Here is a 24244-nt window from a genome sequence, read left to right as displayed (position 1 = left end):
ATTATAATTATTGTTATTAATATTTATTTAATTGTTGCTTTTGTTTTTTTCTCAAATAAACTAATGACATATGCAATAAAATTGATTGTAAGAACAACAAAGCAATAAATAAATAAATAAGTAAATAATATATTTTATCTATTATTTTCATCAAATTCTTTCATTTATTTAAACGAACGTAACTTTAGGGAGAGTATTACTGCTAGTAAAATTACACAAACTCTACATTAGCTTAATTTATAAACAAATATTTATTTAAACAACAAAATAATAAAGATTTTACTTAAAAATAATATAAAATATGCCAAATAAATGCAGTTTCCTCCTTTTTCTTCTGTCCTATAATGTATTGCATCAAATTAAAAAGAAAGTAATCGAGTTCAGTACGTTATACTTTATTACCTCTCCTGAAACATGCCGATAAACTGATGATGTTCAAGTAAAAGTGTAATGTTTTCAGTCACGAGCATGGCTAAAATAACCGTCTGCATGGTTTTAAATGAGTGTTTATTTAAGTCAGGATGCTGCCTGTAAAGGGGGCTCCCTATATAGACAGCAGACCGGATGTTCACTATGGTTTCGTGCAGAACTAGCGTCTAAAATTAGTGTGCGAAACTTCCTTTACTGATAATGCGCTGTGATGAAAAGGGAAGCGTGAGTGTGTGTTTATCAGTCATCAGTCCTCGGTGTGTTCCCATGATGCACTGCGGCGCACAGATAATGAAGGAGAAAATCAGGATCTGTGTGTATTCTGGAGACGATTCCTGATGTTCATCTGCAGGCATTCATTAGTGCGTCTCTGGAGGAAACACACACTGAACACACACTCTAAATACACACTAAACACTCTAAACACACTGAACACACACTCTAAACACACTAAACACTCTAAACACACTTTATTTGCAGACCTTCATTAGTGTGTCTCTAGAGGAAACACTCACTATACACACAATAAACCCCCAGAAACACACTAAACACATGCTAACCACAATACACTCACACTAAAACACACAGAAACACACACTAAATACACACTAAACACTCTAAACACACACTGAACACTCTAAACACACACTGAACACTCTAAACACACACTGAACACTCTAAACACACTCTGAACACTCTAAACACACTGAACACTCTAAACACACACTGAACACTCTAAACACACCACTAATACACACTAACACACACTAAACACTCTAAACACACCACTAATACACACTAACACACACTAAACACCCTAAACACACTAAACACTCTAAACACTCTAAACACACCACTAATACACACTAACACACTCTGAACACTCTAAACACACTGAACACTCTAAACACACACTGAACACTCTAAACACACTGAACACTCTAAACACACTCTGAACACTCTAAACACACTGAACACTCTAAACACACACTGAACACTCTAAACACACCACTAATACACACTAACACACACTAAACACTCTAAACACACCACTAATACACACTAACACACTCTGAACACTCTAAACACACTGAACACTCTAAACACACTGAACACTCTAAACACACACTGAACACTCTAAACACACTGAACACTCTAAACACACTCTGAACACTCTAAACACACTGAACACTCTAAACACACACTGAACACTCTAAACACACACTGAACACTCTAAACACACTGAACACTCTAAACACACTGAACACTCTAAACACACACTGAACACTCTAAACACACTGAACACTCTAAACACACTCTGAACACTCTAAACACACACTGAACACTCTAAACACACTGAACACTCTAAACACACACTGAACACTCTAAACACACTGAACACTCTAAACACACTGAACACTCTAAACACACACTGAACACTCTAAACACACTGAACACTCTAAACACACTCTGAACACTCTAAACACACACTGAACACTCTAAACACTCTGAACACTCTAAACACACTGAACACTCTAAACACACTGAACACTCTAAACACACACTGAACACTCTAAACACACTGAACACTCTAAACACACTGAACACTCTAAACACACTGAACACTCTAAACACACTGAACACTCTAAACACACTCTGAACACTCTAAACACACACTGAACACTCTAAACACACTGAACACTCTAAACACACTGAACACTCTAAACACACTGAACACTCTAAACACACTGAACACTCTAAACACACTGCACTCTAAACACACACTAAACACTCTAAACACACACTGAACACTCTAAACACACACTGAACACTCTAAACACACTGCACTCTAAACACACACTAAACACTCTAAACACACACTGAACACTCTAAACACACACTGAACACTCTAAACACACACTGAACACTCTAAACACACCACTAATACACACTAACACACACTAAACACTCTAAACACACACTGAACACTCAAAACACACTGCACTCTAAACACACACTAAACACTCTAAACACACACTGAACACTCTAAACACACACTGAACACTCTAAACACACTGCACTCTAAACACACACTGAACACTCTAAACACACTGAACACTCTAAACACACTGAACACTCTAAACACACTGAACACTCTAAACACACTGAACACTCTAAACACACTGCACTCTAAACACACACTAAACACTCTAAACACACACTGAACACTCTAAACACACACTGAACACTCTAAACACACTGCACTCTAAACACACACTAAACACTCTAAACACACACTGAACACTCTAAACACACACTGAACACTCTAAACACACACTGAACACTCTAAACACACCACTAATACACACTAACACACACTAAACACTCTAAACACACACTGAACACTCAAAACACACTGCACTCTAAACACACACTAAACACTCTAAACACACACTGAACACTCTAAACACACTGCACTCTAAACACACACTAAACACTCTAAACACACACTGAACACTCTAAACACACACTGAACACTCTAAACACACTGCACTCTAAACACACACTGAACACTCTAAACACACACTGAACACTCTAAACACACACTGAACACTCTAAACACACACTAAACACTCTAAACACACACTGAACACTCTAAACACACACTGAACACTCTAAACACACTGCACTCTAAACACACACTGAACACTCTAAACACACACTGAACACTCTAAACACACACTGAACACTCTAAACACACTCTAAACACACACTAAACACTCTAAACACACACTGAACACTCTAAACACACACTGAACACTCTAAACACACACTGAACACTCTAAACACACTGCACTCTAAACACACACTAAACACTCTAAACACACACTGAACACTCTAAACACACACTGAACACTCTAAACACACTGCACTCTAAACACACACTAAACACTCTAAACACACACTGAACACTCTAAACACACCACTAATACACACTAACACACACTAAACACTCTAAACACACACTGAACACTCAAAACACACTGCACTCTAAACACACACTGAACACTCTAAACACACACTGAACACTCTAAACACACTGAACACTCTAAACACACTGAACACTCTAAACACACACTGAACACTCTAAACACACCACTAATACACACTAACACACACTAAACACTCTAAACACACACTGAACACTCAAAACACACTGCACTCTAAACACACACTGAACACTCTAAACACACACTGAACACTCTAAACACACTCTGAACACTCTAAACACACTGAACACTCTAAACACACACTGAACACTCTAAACACACACTGAACACTCTAAACACACACTAAACACTCTAAACACACACTGAACACTCTAAACACACTCTGAACACTCTAAACACACACTGAACACTCTAAACACACTCTGAACACTCTAAACACACTCTGAACACTCTAAACACACACTGAACACTCTAAACACACACTGAACACTCTAAACACACACTGAACACTCTAAACACACTGAACACTCTAAACACACTGAACACTCTAAACACACTGAACACTCTAAACACACTGAACACTCTAAACACACTGCACTCTAAACACACACTGAACACTCTAAACACACACTGAACACTCTAAACACACTGCACTCTAAACACACACTGAACACTCTAAACACACACTGAACACTCTAAACACACACTGAACACTCTAAACACACTCTGAACACTCTAAACACACTGCACTCTAAACACACACTAAACACTCTAAACACACACTGAACACTCTAAACACACACTGAACACTCTAAACACACACTGAACACTCTAAACACACTGCACTCTAAACACACACTAAACACTCTAAACACACACTGAACACTCTAAACACACACTGAACACTCTAAACACACCACTAATACACACTAACACACACTAAACACTCTAAACACACACTGAACACTCAAAACACACTGCACTCTAAACACACACTGAACACTCTAAACACACACTGAACACTCTAAACACACTGAACACTCTAAACACACTGAACACTCTAAACACACTGAACACTCTAAACACACTGAACACTCTAAACACACTCTGAACACTCTAAACACACACTGAACACTCTAAACACACACTGAACACTCTAAACACACTGAACACTCTAAACACACTGAACACTCTAAACACACACTGAACACTCTAAACACACTGCACTCTAAACACACACTAAACACTCTAAACACACCACTAATACACGCTAACACACACTGAACACTCTAAACACACCACTAATACACACTAACACACACTAAACACTCTAAACACACCACTAATACACACTAACACACACTAAACACCCTAAACACACTAAACACTCTAAACACACCACTAATACACGCTAACACACACTAAACACTCTAAACACACTCTGAACACTCTAAACACACTGAACACTCTAAACAAACACTGAACACTCTAAACACACACTGAAAACTCTACACACACTAAACACTCTAAACACACTCTGAACACTCTAAACACACTAAACACTCTAAACACACTGAACACTCTAAACACACTAAACACTCTAAACACACTGAACACTCTAAACACACTGAACACTCTAAACACACTGAACACTCTAAACACACTGAACACTCTAAACACACTGAACACTCTAAACACACTGAACACTCTAAACACACTGAACACTCTAAACACACTGAACACTCTAAACACACTGAACACTCTAAACACACTGCACTCTAAACACACACTGAACACTCTAAACACACACTGAACACTCTAAACACACACTGAACACTCTAAACACACTGCACTCTAAACACACACTGAACACTCTAAACACACACTGAACACTCTAAACACACACTGAACACTCTAAACACACCACTAATACACACTAACACACACTAAACACTCTAAACACACACTGAACACTCAAAACACACTGCACTCTAAACACACACTGAACACTCTAAACACACACTGAACACTCTAAACACACACTGAACACTCTAAACACACACTGAACACTCTAAACACACACTGAACACTCTAAACACACTGCACTCTAAACACACACTGAACACTCTAAACACACACTGAACACTCTAAACACACTGAACACTCTAAACACACTGAACACTCTAAACACACTGCACTCTAAACACACACTGCACTCTAAACACACACTGAACACTCTAAACACACACTGAACACTCTAAACACACTGCACTCTAAACACACACTGAACACTCTAAACACACACTGAACACTCTAAACACACTCTGAACACTCTAAACACACACTGAACACTCTAAACACACACTAAACACTCTAAACACACACTGAACACTCTAAACACACACTGAACACTCTAAACACACACTGAACACTCTAAACACACACTGAACACTCTAAACACACACTGAACACTCTAAACACACACTAAACACTCTAAACACACACTGAACACTCTAAACACACACTGAACACTCTAAACACACTGCACTCTAAACACACACTGAACACTCTAAACACACACTGAACACTCTAAACACACACTGAACACTCTAAACACACACTGAACACTCTAAACACACTGAACACTCTAAACACACTGAACACTCTAAACACACTGAACACTCTAAACACACTGAACACTCTAAACACACTGAACACTCTAAACACACTGAACACTCTAAACACACTGAACACTCTAAACACACTGAACACTCTAAACACACTGAACACTCTAAACACACTGCACTCTAAACACACACTAAACACACACTGAACACTCTAAACACACACTGAACACTCTAAACACACTGCACTCTAAACACACACTAAACACTCTAAACACACACTGAACACTCTAAACACACACTGAACACTCTAAACACACACTGAACACTCTAAACACACCACTAATACACACTAACACACACTAAACACTCTAAACACACACTGAACACTCAAAACACACTGCACTCTAAACACACACTAAACACTCTAAACACACACTGAACACTCTAAACACACACTGAACACTCTAAACACACTGCACTCTAAACACACACTAAACACTCTAAACACACACTGAACACTCTAAACACACACTGAACACTAAACACACTGCACTCTAAACACACACTGAACACTCTAAACACACACTGAACACTCTAAACACACACTGAACACTCTAAACACACTGAACACTCTAAACACACTGAACACTCTAAACACACACTAAACACTCTAAACACACACTGAACACTCTAAACACACACTGAACACTCTAAACACACTGCACTCTAAACACACACTGAACACTCTAAACACACACTGAACACTCTAAACACACACTGAACACTCTAAACACACTCTGAACACTCTAAACACACTGCACTCTAAACACACACTAAACACTCTAAACACACACTGAACACTCTAAACACACACTGAACACTCTAAACACACACTGAACACTCTAAACACACTCTGAACACTCTAAACACACTGCACTCTAAACACACACTAAACACTCTAAACACACACTGAACACTCTAAACACACACTGCACTCTAAACACACACTAAACACTCTAAACACACACTGAACACTCTAAACACACACTGCACTCTAAACACACACTGAACACTCTAAACACACACTGAACACTCTAAACACACACTGAACACTCTAAACACACTCTGAACACTCTAAACACACTGCACTCTAAACACACACTAAACACTCTAAACACACACTGAACACTCTAAACACACACTGCACTCTAAACACACACTAAACACTCTAAACACACACTGAACACTCTAAACACACACTGAACACTCTAAACACACTGCACTCTAAACACACACTAAACACTCTAAACACACACTGAACACTCTAAACACACCACTAATACACACTAACACACACTAAACACTCTAAACACACACTGAACACTCAAAACACACTGCACTCTAAACACACACTGAACACTCTAAACACACACTGAACACTCTAAACACACACTGAACACTCTAAACACACACTGAACACTCTAAACACACTGAACACTCTAAACACACTGAACACTCTAAACACACTGAACACTCTAAACACACTGCACTCTAAACACACACTGCACTCTAAACACACACTGAACACTCTAAACACACACTGAACACTCTAAACACACTGCACTCTAAACACACACTGAACACTCTAAACACACACTGAACACTCTAAACACACTCTGAACACTCTAAACACACTGCACTCTAAACACACACTAAACACTCTAAACACACACTGAACACTCTAAACACACACTGAACACTCTAAACACACACTGAACACTCTAAACACACTGCACTCTAAACACACACTAAACACTCTAAACACACACTGAACACTCTAAACACACACTGAACACTCTAAACACACTGCACTCTAAACACACACTAAACACTCTAAACACACACTGAACACTCTAAACACACCACTAATACACACTAACACACACTAAACACTCTAAACACACTGCACTCTAAACACACACTGAACACTCTAAACACACACTGAACACTCTAAACACACTGAACACTCTAAACACACTGAACACTCTAAACACACTGAACACTCTAAACACACTGAACACTCTAAACACACTGAACACTCTAAACACACTCTGAACACTCTAAACACACACTGAACACTCTAAACACACACTGAACACTCTAAACACACTGAACACTCTAAACACACTCTGAACACTCTAAACACACACTGAACACTCTAAACACACACTGAACACTCTAAACACACTGAACACTCTAAACACACTCTGAACACTCTAAACACACACTGAACACTCTAAACACACACTGAACACTCTAAACACACTGAACACTCTAAACACACTGAACACTCTAAACACACTGAACACTCTAAACACACTGCACTCTAAACACACTGAACACTCTAAACACACTGAACACTCTAAACACACTGAACACTCTAAACACACTGAACACTCTAAACACACTGAACACTCTAAACACACTGCACTCTAAACACACACTAAACACTCTAAACACACACTGAACACTCTAAACACACACTGAACACTCTAAACACACTGCACTCTAAACACACACTAAACACTCTAAACACACACTGAACACTCTAAACACACACTGAACACTCTAAACACACACTGAACACTCTAAACACACCACTAATACACACTAACACACACTAAACACTCTAAACACACACTGAACACTCAAAACACACTGCACTCTAAACACACACTAAACACTCTAAACACACACTGAACACTCTAAACACACACTGAACACTCTAAACACACTGCACTCTAAACACACACTAAACACTCTAAACACACACTGAACACTCTAAACACACACTGAACACTCTAAACACACTGCACTCTAAACACACACTGAACACTCTAAACACACACTGAACACTCTAAACACACACTGAACACTCTAAACACACACTGAACACTCTAAACACACTGAACACTCTAAACACACTGAACACTCTAAACACACACTAAACACTCTAAACACACACTGAACACTCTAAACACACACTGAACACTCTAAACACACTGCACTCTAAACACACACTGAACACTCTAAACACACACTGAACACTCTAAACACACACTGAACACTATAAACACACTCTGAACACTCTAAACACACTGCACTCTAAACACACACTAAACACTCTAAACACACACTGAACACTCTAAACACACACTGAACACTCTAAACACACTGCACTCTAAACACACACTAAACACTCTAAACACACACTGAACACTCTAAACACACACTGAACACTCTAAACACACTGCACTCTAAACACACACTAAACACTCTAAACACACACTGAACACTCTAAACACACCACTAATACACACTAACACACACTAAACACTCTAAACACACACTGAACACTCAAAACACACTGCACTCTAAACACACACTGAACACTCTAAACACACACTGAACACTCTAAACACACTCTGAACACTCTAAACACACTGCACTCTAAACACACACTAAACACTCTAAACACACACTGAACACTCTAAACACACACTGAACACTCTAAACACACACTGAACACTCTAAACACACACTGAACACTCTAAACACACCACTAATACACACTAACACACACTAAACACTCTAAACACACCACTAATACACACTAACACACACTAAACACTCTAAACACACCACTAATACACACTAACACACACTAAACACACTAAACACTCTAAACACACCACTAATACACGCTAACACACACTGAACACTCTAAACACACCACTAATACACGCTAACACACACTAAACACTCTAAACACACACTGAACACTCTAAACACACACTGAACACTCTAAACACACCACTAATACACGCTAACACACACTAAACACTCTAAACACACTGAACACTCTAAACACACCACTAATACACGCTAACACACACTAAACACTCTAAACACACACTGAACACTCTAAACACACACTGAACACTCTAAACACACTGAACACTCTAAACACACCACTAATACACGCTAACACACACTAAACACTCTAAACACACTGAACACTCTAAACACACCACTAATACACGCTAACACACACTAAACACTCTAAACACACACTGAACACTCTAAACACACACTGAACACTCTAAACACACACTAAACACTCTACACACTAAACACACTGAACACTCTAAACACACCACTAATACACATCAACACACTCTGAACACTCTAAACACACTGAACACTCTAAACACACTGAACACTCTAAACACACACTGAACACTATACAGACCATTAATACACGCTAACACACACTAAACACTCTAAACACACACTAAACACTCTACACACTAAACAAACTGAACACTCTAAACACACACTGAACACTCTAAACACACCACTAATACACATCAACACACTCTGAACACTCTAAACACACACTGAACACTATACAGACCATTAATACACGCTAACACACACTGAACACTCTAAACACACCACTAATACACATCAACACACTCTGAACACTAAACACACTGAACACTCTAAACACACCACTAATACACATCAACACACTCTGAACACTCTAAACACACTGAACACTCTAAACACACCACTAATACACGCTAACACACACTAAACACTCTAAACACACACTGAACACTCTAAACACACACTGAACACTATACAGACCATTAATACACTCTAAACACACTCTGAACACTCTAAACACACTGAACACTCTAAACACACCACTAATACACGCTAACACACACTAAACACTCTAAACACACACTAAACACTCTAAACACACACTAAACACTCTAAACACACACTGAAAACTCTACACACACTGAACACTCTAAACACACTGCACTCTAAACACACACTGAACACTCTAAACACACTGAACACTCTAAACACACCACTAATACACACTAACACACACTAAACACTCTAAACACACCACTAATACACGCTAACACACACTAAACACTCTAAACACACACTGAAAACTCTACACACACTAAACACTCTAAACACACTCTGAACACTCTAAACACACCACTAATACACACTAACACACACTAAACACCCTAAACACACTAAACACTCTAAACACACCACTAATACACGCTAACACACACTGAACACTCTAAACACACTGAACACTCTAAACACACCACTAATACACGCTAACACACACTAAACACTCTAAACACACTCTGAACACTCTAAACACACACTGAACACTCTAAACACACACTGAACACTCTAAACACACACTGAACACTCTAAACACACACTGAACACTCTAAACACACACTGAACACTCTAAACACACTGCACTCTAAACACACACTAAACACTCTAAACACACCACTAATACACGCTAACACACACTGAACACTCTAAACACACCACTAATACACACTAACACACACTAAACACTCTAAACACACCACTAATACACACTAACACACACTAAACACCCTAAACACACTAAACACTCTAAACACACCACTAATACACGCTAACACACACTAAACACTCTAAACACACTCTGAACACTCTAAACACACTGAACACTCTAAACAAACACTGAACACTCTAAACACACACTGAAAACTCTACACACACTAAACACTCTAAACACACTCTGAACACTCTAAACACACCACTAATACACACCAACACACACTAAACACTCTAAACACACACTGAACACTCTAAATACACTCTAACCACATGCAAAACACACTAAACACATGCTAACCATAATAAACACATGTTAAATGCTCTAAAAACATGCTAAACACACACTAAACATACTGTAAACACTTGCTAAACACACACTAAACGCTCTAAACACTTGCTAAATACACACTTAACAATCTAAATACACTCTAACCACATGCAAAACACACTAAACACATGCTAACCACCATAAACACACTAAAACATACACTAAACACATAGAAACACACACTAAACACACTCTAAACACATGCTACCCATAATAAATACACTAAACACACAGAAAAACATACAAACCACAATAAACACACACTAAACACATGCTAACCATAATAAACACACATCGAACACAAGAGACCAAGCACATGCCAACCGCAATAAACAGTACAACATACACTAAACGCACACTTAAACATTCACTAAACACAGAGAAACACACAGTAACACACTAAACGTGCTGACCACAATAAACACACACAAAACACACACTATCTGCAATAAAAACACACTAAAACATTCACTTAACACAACCAAACACTAAACACACACTAACCACATCCCAACCACACTAAACACACAAAACACACACTCTAAATACACACTAAACATGCAAAACGCACACATTTACAACTTCATCAGTAAAACAACTTAATCACACAAATAATTAATAGTATATTTATCATATTTTTAAACCCAATTTAAATAAATTGTACTTTTAAAATGACATTCTCAGAAGAAACTGGTTGAGAGAACACAGACTCATAAATCTCTCAGAATTATTCATGTGTGAGCCATCAATCACATTGCGGGATTTAGTCAGGCTCACACACAGACACACACAGACACACACACACACACACACACACACACACACACACACACACACACACACTCTCTCGCTCTCGCTCTCTCAGGTATCTGCTCTCATGAGTCACACAGCTTTTCTAATCAGTTTAAGAGCTTGAGGCGTTTCCTAGTTAAACTGTAACTACACACACACAACGCTGTTTTATCATCTGTGTATGAGCTGTGTGTGTGCGCGCATTAGGAGCCATTCACACAGAACACTCAGGAATTACTTTTTTTTTTTTTAAACTGGAAGAGTAGAACTGGAGAGTATTTCACACACAGAAAACTCACTAAACACACGCTAACACAATAGACACACACTAAAACATACTAAACACACACTTACCATGCTAAACACACACTAAAACATACTAAACACACGCTAACTACACTAAACACACACTAAAACATACTAAACACACACTAACCATGGTAAACACACCGTAAAGCATACACTAAATGCACAAACACACCAACCACACTAAACGCACACTAAACACACACTAACCACGCTAAACACACACTAAAACATACTAAACACACGCTAACCACACTAAACACACACTAAAACATACACTAAATGCACAGAAACACAACAACCACACTAAACACACACCAACCACGCTAAACGCACACTAAAACATACTAAACACACGCTAACCACACTAAACACACGCTAAAACATACTAAACACACGCTAACCACACTAAACACACGCTAAAACATACTAAACACACGCTAACCACACTAAACACACACTAAAACATACTAAACACATGCTAACCACGCTAAACACACGCTAAAACATGCTAAACACACGCTAACCACACTAAACACACACTAAAACATACTAAACACACGCTAACCACACTAAACACACACTAAAACATACTAAACACATGCTAACCACGCTAAACACACGCTAAAACATGCTAAACACACGCTAACCACACTAAACACACACTAAAACATACTAAACACACGCTAACCACACTAAACACACTAAAACATAGTAAACACACATTAACCACACTAAACACACACTAAAACATACTAAACACATGCTAACCACACTAAACACACACTAAAACATACTAAACACACACTAACCACACTAAACACACACTAAAACATACTAAACACACACTAACTACACTAAACACACACTATAACATACTAAACACACGCTAACCACAGTAAACACACACTAAAACATACTAAACACACGCTAACCACAGTAAACACACACTAAAACATACTAAACACACGCTAACCACAGTAAACACACACTAAAACATACTAAACACACACTAACTACACTAAACACACACTATAACATACTAAACACACGCTAACCACAGTAAACACACACTAAAACATACTAAACACATGCTAACCACGCTAAAACATACTAAACACACCCTAACCATGCTAAACACACACTAAAACACACTAAACACACAATAACGACGCTAAACACACACTAAAACACACACGAAATGCACAGAAACAAACGATAGACAGACAGACAGACAGACAGACAGACAGACAGTAAATTATGTTGAAAGCTCTAATGTCTAATAATTTTTTCCTTTTCTTTTTTTGATCATGTGACCTAGACTCCACCCTCCGTTCCAGCCCCTCTCTGTTTCCCAGCAGCCCGTTTGGCTCCGCCCCGGCATCGCCGCAGCCTTCCAGTCTTGCGCAGTCTTGTGTGTTTCCTAGCAACAGTCTTGCACAGTCTTGTGTGTTCCCTAGCAACAGTCTTGCGCATCAGTTGCAGCCACCGCCGCTGCCGCAGAAGAAGCTAGTGAACCGCACCATCTCTGCACCCAGTGATGTAGGAGTGAAGCCTCTGTCCCGCAGCCGGCTCCACCTGCCCTTCAGCGGCTCTGAAACCAATATTAGCCGTCCCTCTGCGCCGCCGTCCAGCCCGCTCTGCTCCTCTAGTGAATCTCTGGATAACGCCACGTCCAGCTCGACTCCACGACTCAATGCGCTACTGCCCCCCACAGCCGCCGGCTCCACACTGCAGCTACATGCTCTACTTAGCAATATGGACAGCAGGGAGGGCATCTACTCCAAACTGGGCGGCCTGTATGCGGAGTCGCTGCGGCGGCTAGCACTCAAATGTGAAGAGCACTTCAGCGGTGGACACAGGAACACACTGAGGTTCAACGAGAGCAACTGGTCACTCTTCAAACTGACCTGCAACAAACCCAGCTGCCTGTCTGGAGATGCAGTGTATTACTCGGCCTCCTGTGCCTCTGACACACGCAACACATATGCAGTCAAGGTAAGACTTACAGACACTCTGAATTGATGCTAAAACTAGCCTAGAGCTGTCTGTTGTTAAACTAGGCTAGAGCACCATCTGGTGTTAAATCTAGGCTTGAGCACCGTCTGGTGTTAACCTAGGCTAGAGCACCATCTGGTGTTAAAAACTAGGCTAGAGCGCTGTCTGTTGTTAAAACTAGGCTAGAGCATATCTGGTCTTAAAAACTAGGCTAGAGCACCATCTGATGATAAAACTAGGCTGAAGCACCATCTGGTGTTAAAAACTAGGCTAGAGCGCTGTCTGTTGTTAAAAACTAGGCTAAAGTGTATCTGGTCTTAAAAACTAGGCTAGAGCACCATCTGATGATAAAACTAGGCTGAAGTGCCATCTGGTGTTAAAAACTAGGCTAAAGTGCTGTCCGGTGTTAAAAACTGGACTAGAGAGTCATCTGGTTTTATAACTAGACTAGAGCACTGTCTGGTCTCTTAGCTGGAGTGACGTCTGGTGTTAAAAACTAGTCTAGAGTGCTGTCTGGTGTTAAAAACTAGCCTAGAGCATTGTCTGGTGTCAAAAACTGGACTAGAGAGTCATCTGGTGTTAAAACTAGACTCGAGCACCGTCTGGTGTTAGAAAACAAGGCTAGAGTTTTGTCTGGTGTTAAAAACTATGTTAGAGTGCCATCTGATGTTTAAAAACTTGGCTAGAGCGCCATCTGGTGTTAAAAACTAGCCTAGAGCAGCACCATTGAAACTAACTTAAAGCACCATCTGATGTTAAAAACTAGGCTAGAGCGCCATCTGGTGTTTAAAAACTAGGCTAGAGCACCATTAAAACTAGCTTAAAGCACTGTCTGCTCTGCCTGGTGTTAAAAACTAGGCTAGAGCGCCATCTGGTGTGGAAAAACTAGCCTAGAGCATCATTAAAACTAGCTTATAATAGTGTCTCTTGTTAAAAACAAGCCTAGAGCACCATCTGGTGTTGAAAACTATGATAGAGCACTGTCTGCTGTTATAATCTAGCCTAGAGCACCATCAGCTGTTACAAACTAGGCTAGAGCGCCATCTGGTGTAGAAAAACTAGCCTAGAGTGCCATCTAGTGTTTAAAAACTAGCCTAGAGCGCCATCTACTGTTAAAATAGATTTCTCAACTGATTTTTTTTTTTTACCACAGCTCTAGATTCATTGATTTGAAACAGGTTAGCTAATGCGTGGAAAGCATAGTTTGACCATGCTCTAATGCATATTTCCCCCTGTATGTGTGTGCAGATCTGCAAGGGCCTGAGCACCATCAGGTGTTAAAAACTAGGCTAGGGCATATCTGGTGTTAAAAACTAGGCTAGAGCACCATCTGATGATAAAACTAGGCTGAAGCGCCATCTGGTGTTAAAAACTAGGCCAGAGCGCTGTCTGGTGTTAAAAACTGGACTAAAGAGTCGTCCGGTGTTAGAAAACTAGGCTATATTGCTGTCTGGTGTTAAAAACTGGACTAGAGAGTCATCTGGTTTTATAACTAGACTAGAGTGCTGTCTGGTGTCTAAGCTAGAGTGAAGTCTGGTGTTAACTAGGCTAGAGCAACGTCTGGTGTTAAAAACTAGTCTAGAGCATTGTCTGGTGTTAAAAACTGGACTAGAGAGTCATCTGGTGTTATAACTAGACTAGAGTGCTGTCTGGTGTCTAAGCTAGAGTGACGTCTGGTGTTAAAAACTAGTCTAGAGCATTGTCTGGTGTTAAAAACTGGACTAGAGAGTCATCTGGTGTTATAACTAGACTAGAGTGCTGTCTGGTGTCTAAGCTAGAGTGACGTCTGGTGTTAAAAACTAGTCTAGAGCATTGTCGGGTGTTAAAAACTGGACTAGAGAGTCATCTGGTGTTAAAATTAGGCTAGAGCACCATCTGGTGTTAAAAAACAAGGCTGGAGTTTCGTCTGGTGTTAAAAACTAGGTTAGAGCACCATCTGATGTTAAACTAGGCTTGAGCACCATCTGATGTTAAAAACTAGGCTAAAGCGCCATCTAGTGTTTAAAAACTAGGCTAGAGCACAATTAAAACTAGCTTAGAGCACTGTCTGCTTTTAAAAACAAGCCTAGAGCATCATCTGGCGTTAAAAACAAGGCTAGAGCGCCGCCTCGTGTTGAAAACTATGCTAGAGCACTGTCTGCTGTTATAAACTAGGCTAAAGCACCATCTACTGTTATAAGCTAGGCTAGAGTGCCATCTGCTGTTATAAACTAGGCAAGAGCGCCATCTGCTGTTATAAGCTAGGCTAGAGCACCATCTGGTGTAGAAAAACTAGCCTAGAGCGCCATCTGCTGTTATAAGCTAGGCTAGAGCACCATCTGGTGTAGAAAAACTAGCCTAGAGCGCCATCTGCTGTTATAAGCTAGGTTAGAGCACCATCTGGTGTAGAAAAACTAGCCTAGAGCACCATCTGCTGTTATAAGCTAGGCTAGAGCACCATCTGCTGTTATAAGCTAGGCTAGAGCACCATCTGGTGTTGAAAAACTAGCCTAGAGTGCCATCTACTGTTAAAATAGATTTCTCACCTGTTTTTTTTTTTGTTCACCACAGCTCTAGATTCATTGATTTGAAACAGGATTGCCTGGAAAAGTATAGTTTGACCATGCTCTAATGCATATTTCCCCCTGTGTGTGTGCAGATCTGCAAGGGCCAGACGTCGGACAGTAAGCAGACTCATCTCTACGGCCTGTCTGTCCAACAGAGCGTCCCTCCACACTACAACCTCCAGCAGGACTGCGGTCACTTCATCGCATGCGTCCCGCAGAGCATGCTCCCCACCGAGGAGAACACACCCGCAGCAGCAGCGCCCCCTACAGAGCAGGAGCGCGTGGTTGTTATCACACGCGACGTCCCGCACCAAACCGTAGCCGATTTCGTCCGAGACTGGGAGTCGTTCCACCGCGCACAGCCTGAAGTCTACGAACGGCGTGTGTGTTTTCTCCTGCTGCAGCTGTGCACGGGTCTGGAGCATCTGAAAGCGCACGGCGTCACGCATCGAGATCTCTGCATGGAGAATCTGCTGTTAATCCAACACCGTCATTCCGCAGACCCGCAGCAGCAGAGTCTCCCGCGCCTCGTCATCAGCAGCTTCGCCAAAGCTAAACGCAGAAACAACGACGAAATCGCGATTAGCGCCGATCCCCGATTTAAACGCGACCACGCTAGACTTGCGCCAGAAATAGTCTCCGCTGCTCAATATCGTAAATTTGACGAATTTCAGACGGGGATCTTGATTTACGAGCTCTTGCATAGACGTAATCCGTTCGAGTCGACGCCAGCGCTAAGGCAATACAAATGCGACGAGCTGCCCCCGATCCCCAGCGTGTCCCTGTACTCCTGCGGGCTGCATAGACTAGCACAGCTCCTCCTAGAACCCGATCCCGGACGCAGAATACACATCCAGGAGGCCAAACGGATCCTGCAGGCGCTGCTGTGGGGTCCGCGGCGGGATCTGCTGGAGCAGCCGTGGGTTTGTGGATCCGTACGGCGACACACACCTGTGCGGCAGGACGGTCTGCAGCACACACACGCGCAGCAGGACGGTCTGCTGAACTGGCTGGACGTGAAGCGAGCGCTGCTGATGATGAAGTTCGCCGAGCGCTCGCTGGAGCCGCAGAGGAACGCGGAGCTGGAGGACTGGCTCTGCTGTCAGTACTTCTCCAGCGCAAACCCCAGAGCACTGTGCCAGACCGCTGAGCTGCTCTACAACACCACATTCACACACTAGTACACACACACACACACGCTTACTACTGTACACACACACTCACACTCATGCTCTCTAGTATACATGCACACACTGACACACACACATATACTCACTAGTATGCATACACACACACACACCCATACTCAATAGTATACACACAGACTCACACACATATACACACACACTGACTTGTATACACATACACACACACACACACACACTCTCACTTAGTATACATACAGACACACTGACACTCACTATATTTACACACACTCACTAGTATACATACTCACTGACACTCATTAGTATACACACACACACACACACACACACACACTCACTCACTAGTATACATACATACACACACTCAGTAGTATACATACACACACACTGACACTCACACGCTCACTAGTATACATACACACACACACACACACACACTCATTAGTATACATACACACACACACACTCACTAGTATACATATATACACACACACACACTCACGCTAGTATACACACACACACACACACACACTCACTAGTATACATACACACACGGACACTCACACACTCACTAGTATACACACACACACACAAGTACACACATACACACACACACACACTTACTAGTATACATACACACACACTGACACTCACACACTCACTAGTATACACACACACACTCACTAGAATACACACACACACACACTCACGCTAGTATAAACACACATACAGACTTGTTCTTAAATCCTGGTGGGGACTCCCATAGCTGTAATGATGTTTCTACTGTACAAACTGAATATTCAGACACACACACTCATGCTCACACACACACACACACACACACACACTCAGAGACTTGTTGCTACATCGAAGAGGGGACTCCCATAGCTGTAAAAATGTTTCTAGTGTTTTCGCAGTAAACACACACACACACATGTGTGTGTGAAGCACCAGCACTGAGCGCTGGCCCACAACATTCCTCTGTTCTTATTATTTCTGATCTGTTCTGCTCATCCGCTCTGAGAGACTCTCAGCATCTGCCACACTCACCGCCTGATCAGAGAGGGAATATGTCACACACACACACACACACACACACATTTATAGTACATTTCCTCTTTAAAAGAACTTATTTTCTGCAGAAGTGAAGTTCAGATTTGATTGCGTTGAGATTATTTACACCAGGATCATTTTTAAGATGCAAAATAAATCTAGATATTGGTTTTGTCAAAAGGCTCTTAAATGCCGTTTCAGAACCCCAAACATTAAGAGTAACTCCGCTGTAATAATACTTCAGTAACTTGCCTTTTTAATTCATAAGAAATATTTAATTGCATTAAGATATTACTTATTCAAATTCTCCTTTTTTAAAGTGCAAATTATTGTAATTTTTACAACACATTTTGAAACAACATTTTATTCAAAAATATGAATTAGGTTTTTTTAAGTGTCCAAACGCCAAATATTAAAGGCATAATTATAGGAATGGAGATTACATGTATATATTCATATTTTCATTAAGTAAAGTTTTTGTTTTCAGAAGGAAAAAATGAAAAATGTTTGGGTTTATAATAAAACAAAAATAGAAGCAAGTGTATTATTCAATATACATGCAATTTCCCCTAATTATCTACAAATGTTATAATATTGTGATATTATTTTCAAGATTTTTGTTTAGATGTTGCTGAAATTATTATTAATGCAACATATATATAATTTTCCTCACATTTATTAGACCAAATTACTGTAATGCAGAAGAAAATATCACATTATCTTATTTCATGTTCATATTTTCATTCAATAATTTGCTTTGTTTTCAGATGGAAAAATGTCCGACGTTTTGATTAGTAATAAAAATATATTATTCAATATACATAGAATTTCACTTAATTTTTCCAGATTTTATATTGTTTTAATTCTTTTATATATATATTATTATTGAAAGATAGTTTCAAGAATAGTACCCCCCTCCCCAACAAAAAGCTAATCTGAAATATTTTTTATGTAATATATATATTTTTCCATCACAGTTAAACACATTTTTAGACCAAATTACTGTAATGCAAAAGAAAACCTCATTACTCTTATTTCATATTCATATTTGCATTAAATAATTTCCTTTGTTTTCAGAAGGAAAAATGAAAAAGTTTTGATTAATAATAAAACAAAAATTAAAGCAAAGATATTATTCAATATACACATAATTTCCCTTAATTATGTACAAATATTAAATTTGTAAATCATTTAATATAACTGAAAAATATTGGAATATTATTTTCTAGAATAGTTTTTCCGCAAATAAACAGATTGAGGTCAGAATTATTAACCCCGCCCCTTCAAATTTTGTTTTCTTTTTTAAATATTTCCCAAATGATGTTGAACAGATTCAGGAAATGTTCACAGTATGTCCTCTAATATTTTTTCTTCTGGAGAAAGACTTATTTGTTTTATTTCGGCTAGAATAAAAGCAGTTTTTAATTGTTTAAACACAATTTTAAGGTCAACATTATTAGCCCCTTTAAGCTATATTTGTTTTCAATAGTCTACAGAACAAACCATCGTTATACAATAACTTGCCTAATTACCCTAACTTTACCCTCATTAACCTAGTTAAGCCTTTATATGTCACTGTAAGCTGTATAGAAGTGTCTTGAAGAATATCTAGTCTAATATTATTTACTGATATAATAATTCTGACTTCAACTGCATGTATATATATATATATTATTTTTATTTTTTTCCATCACAGTTAAACACATTTTTTAGACCAAACTATTGTAATGCTAAAGAAAACATCATTACTTTTACTTCATATTCATATTTGCATTAAATAATTTCCTTTGTTTTCAGAATGACAAATGTTTGGGTTAATAATAAAACAAAAATGAAAGTAAAGATATCCAAAATACACATAATTTCCCCTAATTTTGTACATATTTTACATTATTTTAATAATGTGTTTTCTATATTATTGAAAGATATTGTAATATTATTTTCAAGATTTGTATTTTCCACAAAAAAGCAGATGTTGCTGAAATTATTATAAATGCAATATATATTTTCCCTCACAGTTAAACACATTTATTAGACTAAACTACTGTGAAGCAAAGTAAAATATCACATTATCATATTCATATTTTCATTAAATAATGTCCTTTGTTTTCAGAAGGAAAAATGGAAATGTTTGGGTTAATAATAATTTCAATAAACATATAATTTCCCCTAATTATTAACAGATTTTTATATTATTTTAATATTTCTTTACACAACTGAAAGCAGTTTTAAGGCCAAATTACTGTCATGCAAAAGAAACATCCCCATATCTTCTGCAGTAATGATGACGATCCTCTTTATTTGGATGCAATGCTTTTTAAAAATGTGTTTATTCACTAAAATTAGCATAAGATGACAATAACATGTAACGTTAATTCAGCTCTAAAATGAATTAGCAAATGTCGCCCAGTGTGTAACTCTCATGAAACGTCTCAATGTAATAAATCTTAATCTTCAGAAAATAAGCTCTCGATGTGACGGTGTGGGGAAATCTGATGCTGTTCGCTGATCAACACTGTGACCGTCAGTGTGAGTGTGTTCTCCGACGCTGCAGAGTCACACTCATAAACACTCAGCGGCTGTAAAACCTGCAAGCATCTCATCTTCCTGCCGCTTTTTAAGCTCTCGTTAAACTTCCTGTTTGATGTCTGAGCAGAGGCCACTTCCTGGTGCAATATTCAGAGCTTCCTGTGGTTCTGCCGGACACATGTCTTTTAGAGTCAAACGATTATGGCTGATTTATTTAGTGCCTTCTGTGATTTCGATTTTAAAGGGGACCTGTTATTCAAAACAGCAGTGTGTGACTATATCTCCAGCCTCTGATGATAAACATGAATGACTTGTGTTTATTATAATCAGACTTGATCAATGAAACACTTTGATTGACATTCATCAGAGGGGGAAAGCTCCACCCACTGGTCTCCCTCATTAGCATAAACAGCAGCCCTGAGTGAGAAGCAGCCGTCTGTCCATTAGCCATTAGAGTGTTTGAGCTGCTGAAGATAATGTCAGCATAGACTAAGAGGATTATAGATGTGGAGTTCTAGATCAGGAGCGACATAGACTGACAGAAGCATCTGTAGCTCCGCCCTCTTCTGAAAAAGAGCACAATCTCATTTGCATTTAAAGCGACAGCCACATAAATGGCGGCTCAAAACCTGGTCAGGGTCAGTTTCAGAGAGTTAGAGAGCATTATCAGTGTGTTATTCTCAGCTCAAACTTCACACACACGCTTGAGAGACTTCATTATTCTACGTCTTGTGAACAGGAGCGTAAATAGGTCCCCTTTAGAAGCGATTGTTGATGTGAAACTTGATCATTTCGAGCTTAAAGGAATGAAACTGTGAGTCTTGAATTTCACAGAAAGACTAAGCTGATTTGTGTTTTGTGTATATATATATATGAATTGTGAAGCAGGTCTTAATCTTGATTATGTTTATATATTACGTCTTGTTATTTGCGTTAAAGGAGCAGGTTTTTAATTGTTGCATTCAGAAATAAAGCCACTGGACAGAAACACTGTACTTTACTGTATTCATGTGTAAAAGACATCTGCAGCGTAAATAAAGTGTCAAATATTTTCACACATCTCTCTGATTTGGTTTGTGTGTCGGTCAGTAAATATGACTTGATAAATGACTGAATTTCATCATTTTTGTGTAATTGTGCGTCTCTCAGTTCTGCTGTGTTCCTCTGATTTACTGCTGTACTTTTCACAGTTCTGATGTTTACTTCACTTGAGATTCTGTGTTTGCATCCCACAGTTCTGATGTTTTCCCTTGAAATCTCAAGCTGACATCCTGGATCTTTTTCCCTCAGACCTCCTGTTTTCACTCTGAGTTCTAATTTTACATCTTGTAATGATCACCTTTTTTCAGAATTCCAGGTTTGCATCCCGCAATTTTAGTTTTCATTCATTCATTCATTTTCCCTCAGCTTAGTCCCTTTATTAATCTGGGGTCGCCACAGTGGAATGAACCGCTAACTTATCCAGCATATGTTTTACGCAGTGGATGCCCTTCCAGCCGCAACCCATCTCTGGGAAACATCCAAACACACTCATTCACACTCATACACTACGGAAAATTTAGCCTGCCCACTTCCCCTATAGCGCATGTGTTTGGACTGTGGGGGAAACCGGAGCACCCGGAGGAAACCCATGCAAACGCAGGGAGAACATGCAAACTCCACACAGAAACACCAACTGACCCAGCCGAGGCTCGACCCAGGGTCCTTCTTGCTGTGAGGCGACAGCGCTACCTACTGCGCCACTGCGTCGCCACAATTTTAGTTTTTTCTTCAGAATTCCAAGTTTACACCTTATAATTTATTTCCTTATTTTTTAAAGTTTATTTATAAGCTAATTTGGAGAGGATCTCGTGCTGATGATTGCTTGCGGCTGGTGCTGCATTATCCAATTTATGATTGACCAATCAGACGATTCCTAAGCCACTATAAACACCCTAAATTCCATACTACAGCCATCTTG

General features: G+C 39.4%; 1 protein-coding gene across 1 annotated transcript in view; it reads left to right on the top strand.

Annotated features, from left to right (window-relative positions):
• The window catches only part of LOC130214373 (inactive tyrosine-protein kinase PRAG1), a 61546-nt gene extending 38205 nt beyond the window's left edge, over positions 1 to 23341 (top strand). Inside the window, exons 5-6 of the mRNA XM_056446032.1 lie at positions 14314 to 14990; positions 17629 to 23341. Of these exons, the coding sequence (XP_056302007.1) occupies positions 14314 to 14990; positions 17629 to 18717 (1766 nt within the window). The 3' untranslated portion in view covers positions 18718 to 23341. The remainder of the gene's footprint in view (positions 1 to 14313; positions 14991 to 17628) is intronic.
• The last annotated feature ends 903 nt before the right edge of the window (positions 23342 to 24244 follow it).

Source organism: Danio aesculapii, chromosome 21, assembly GCF_903798145.1.
Source record: "Danio aesculapii chromosome 21, fDanAes4.1, whole genome shotgun sequence".
NCBI lineage: Eukaryota > Metazoa > Chordata > Actinopteri > Cypriniformes > Danionidae > Danio > Danio aesculapii.
The sequence above is the reverse complement of the archived record's forward strand: the minus strand, read 5'-3'. Positions and strand labels throughout refer to the sequence as shown.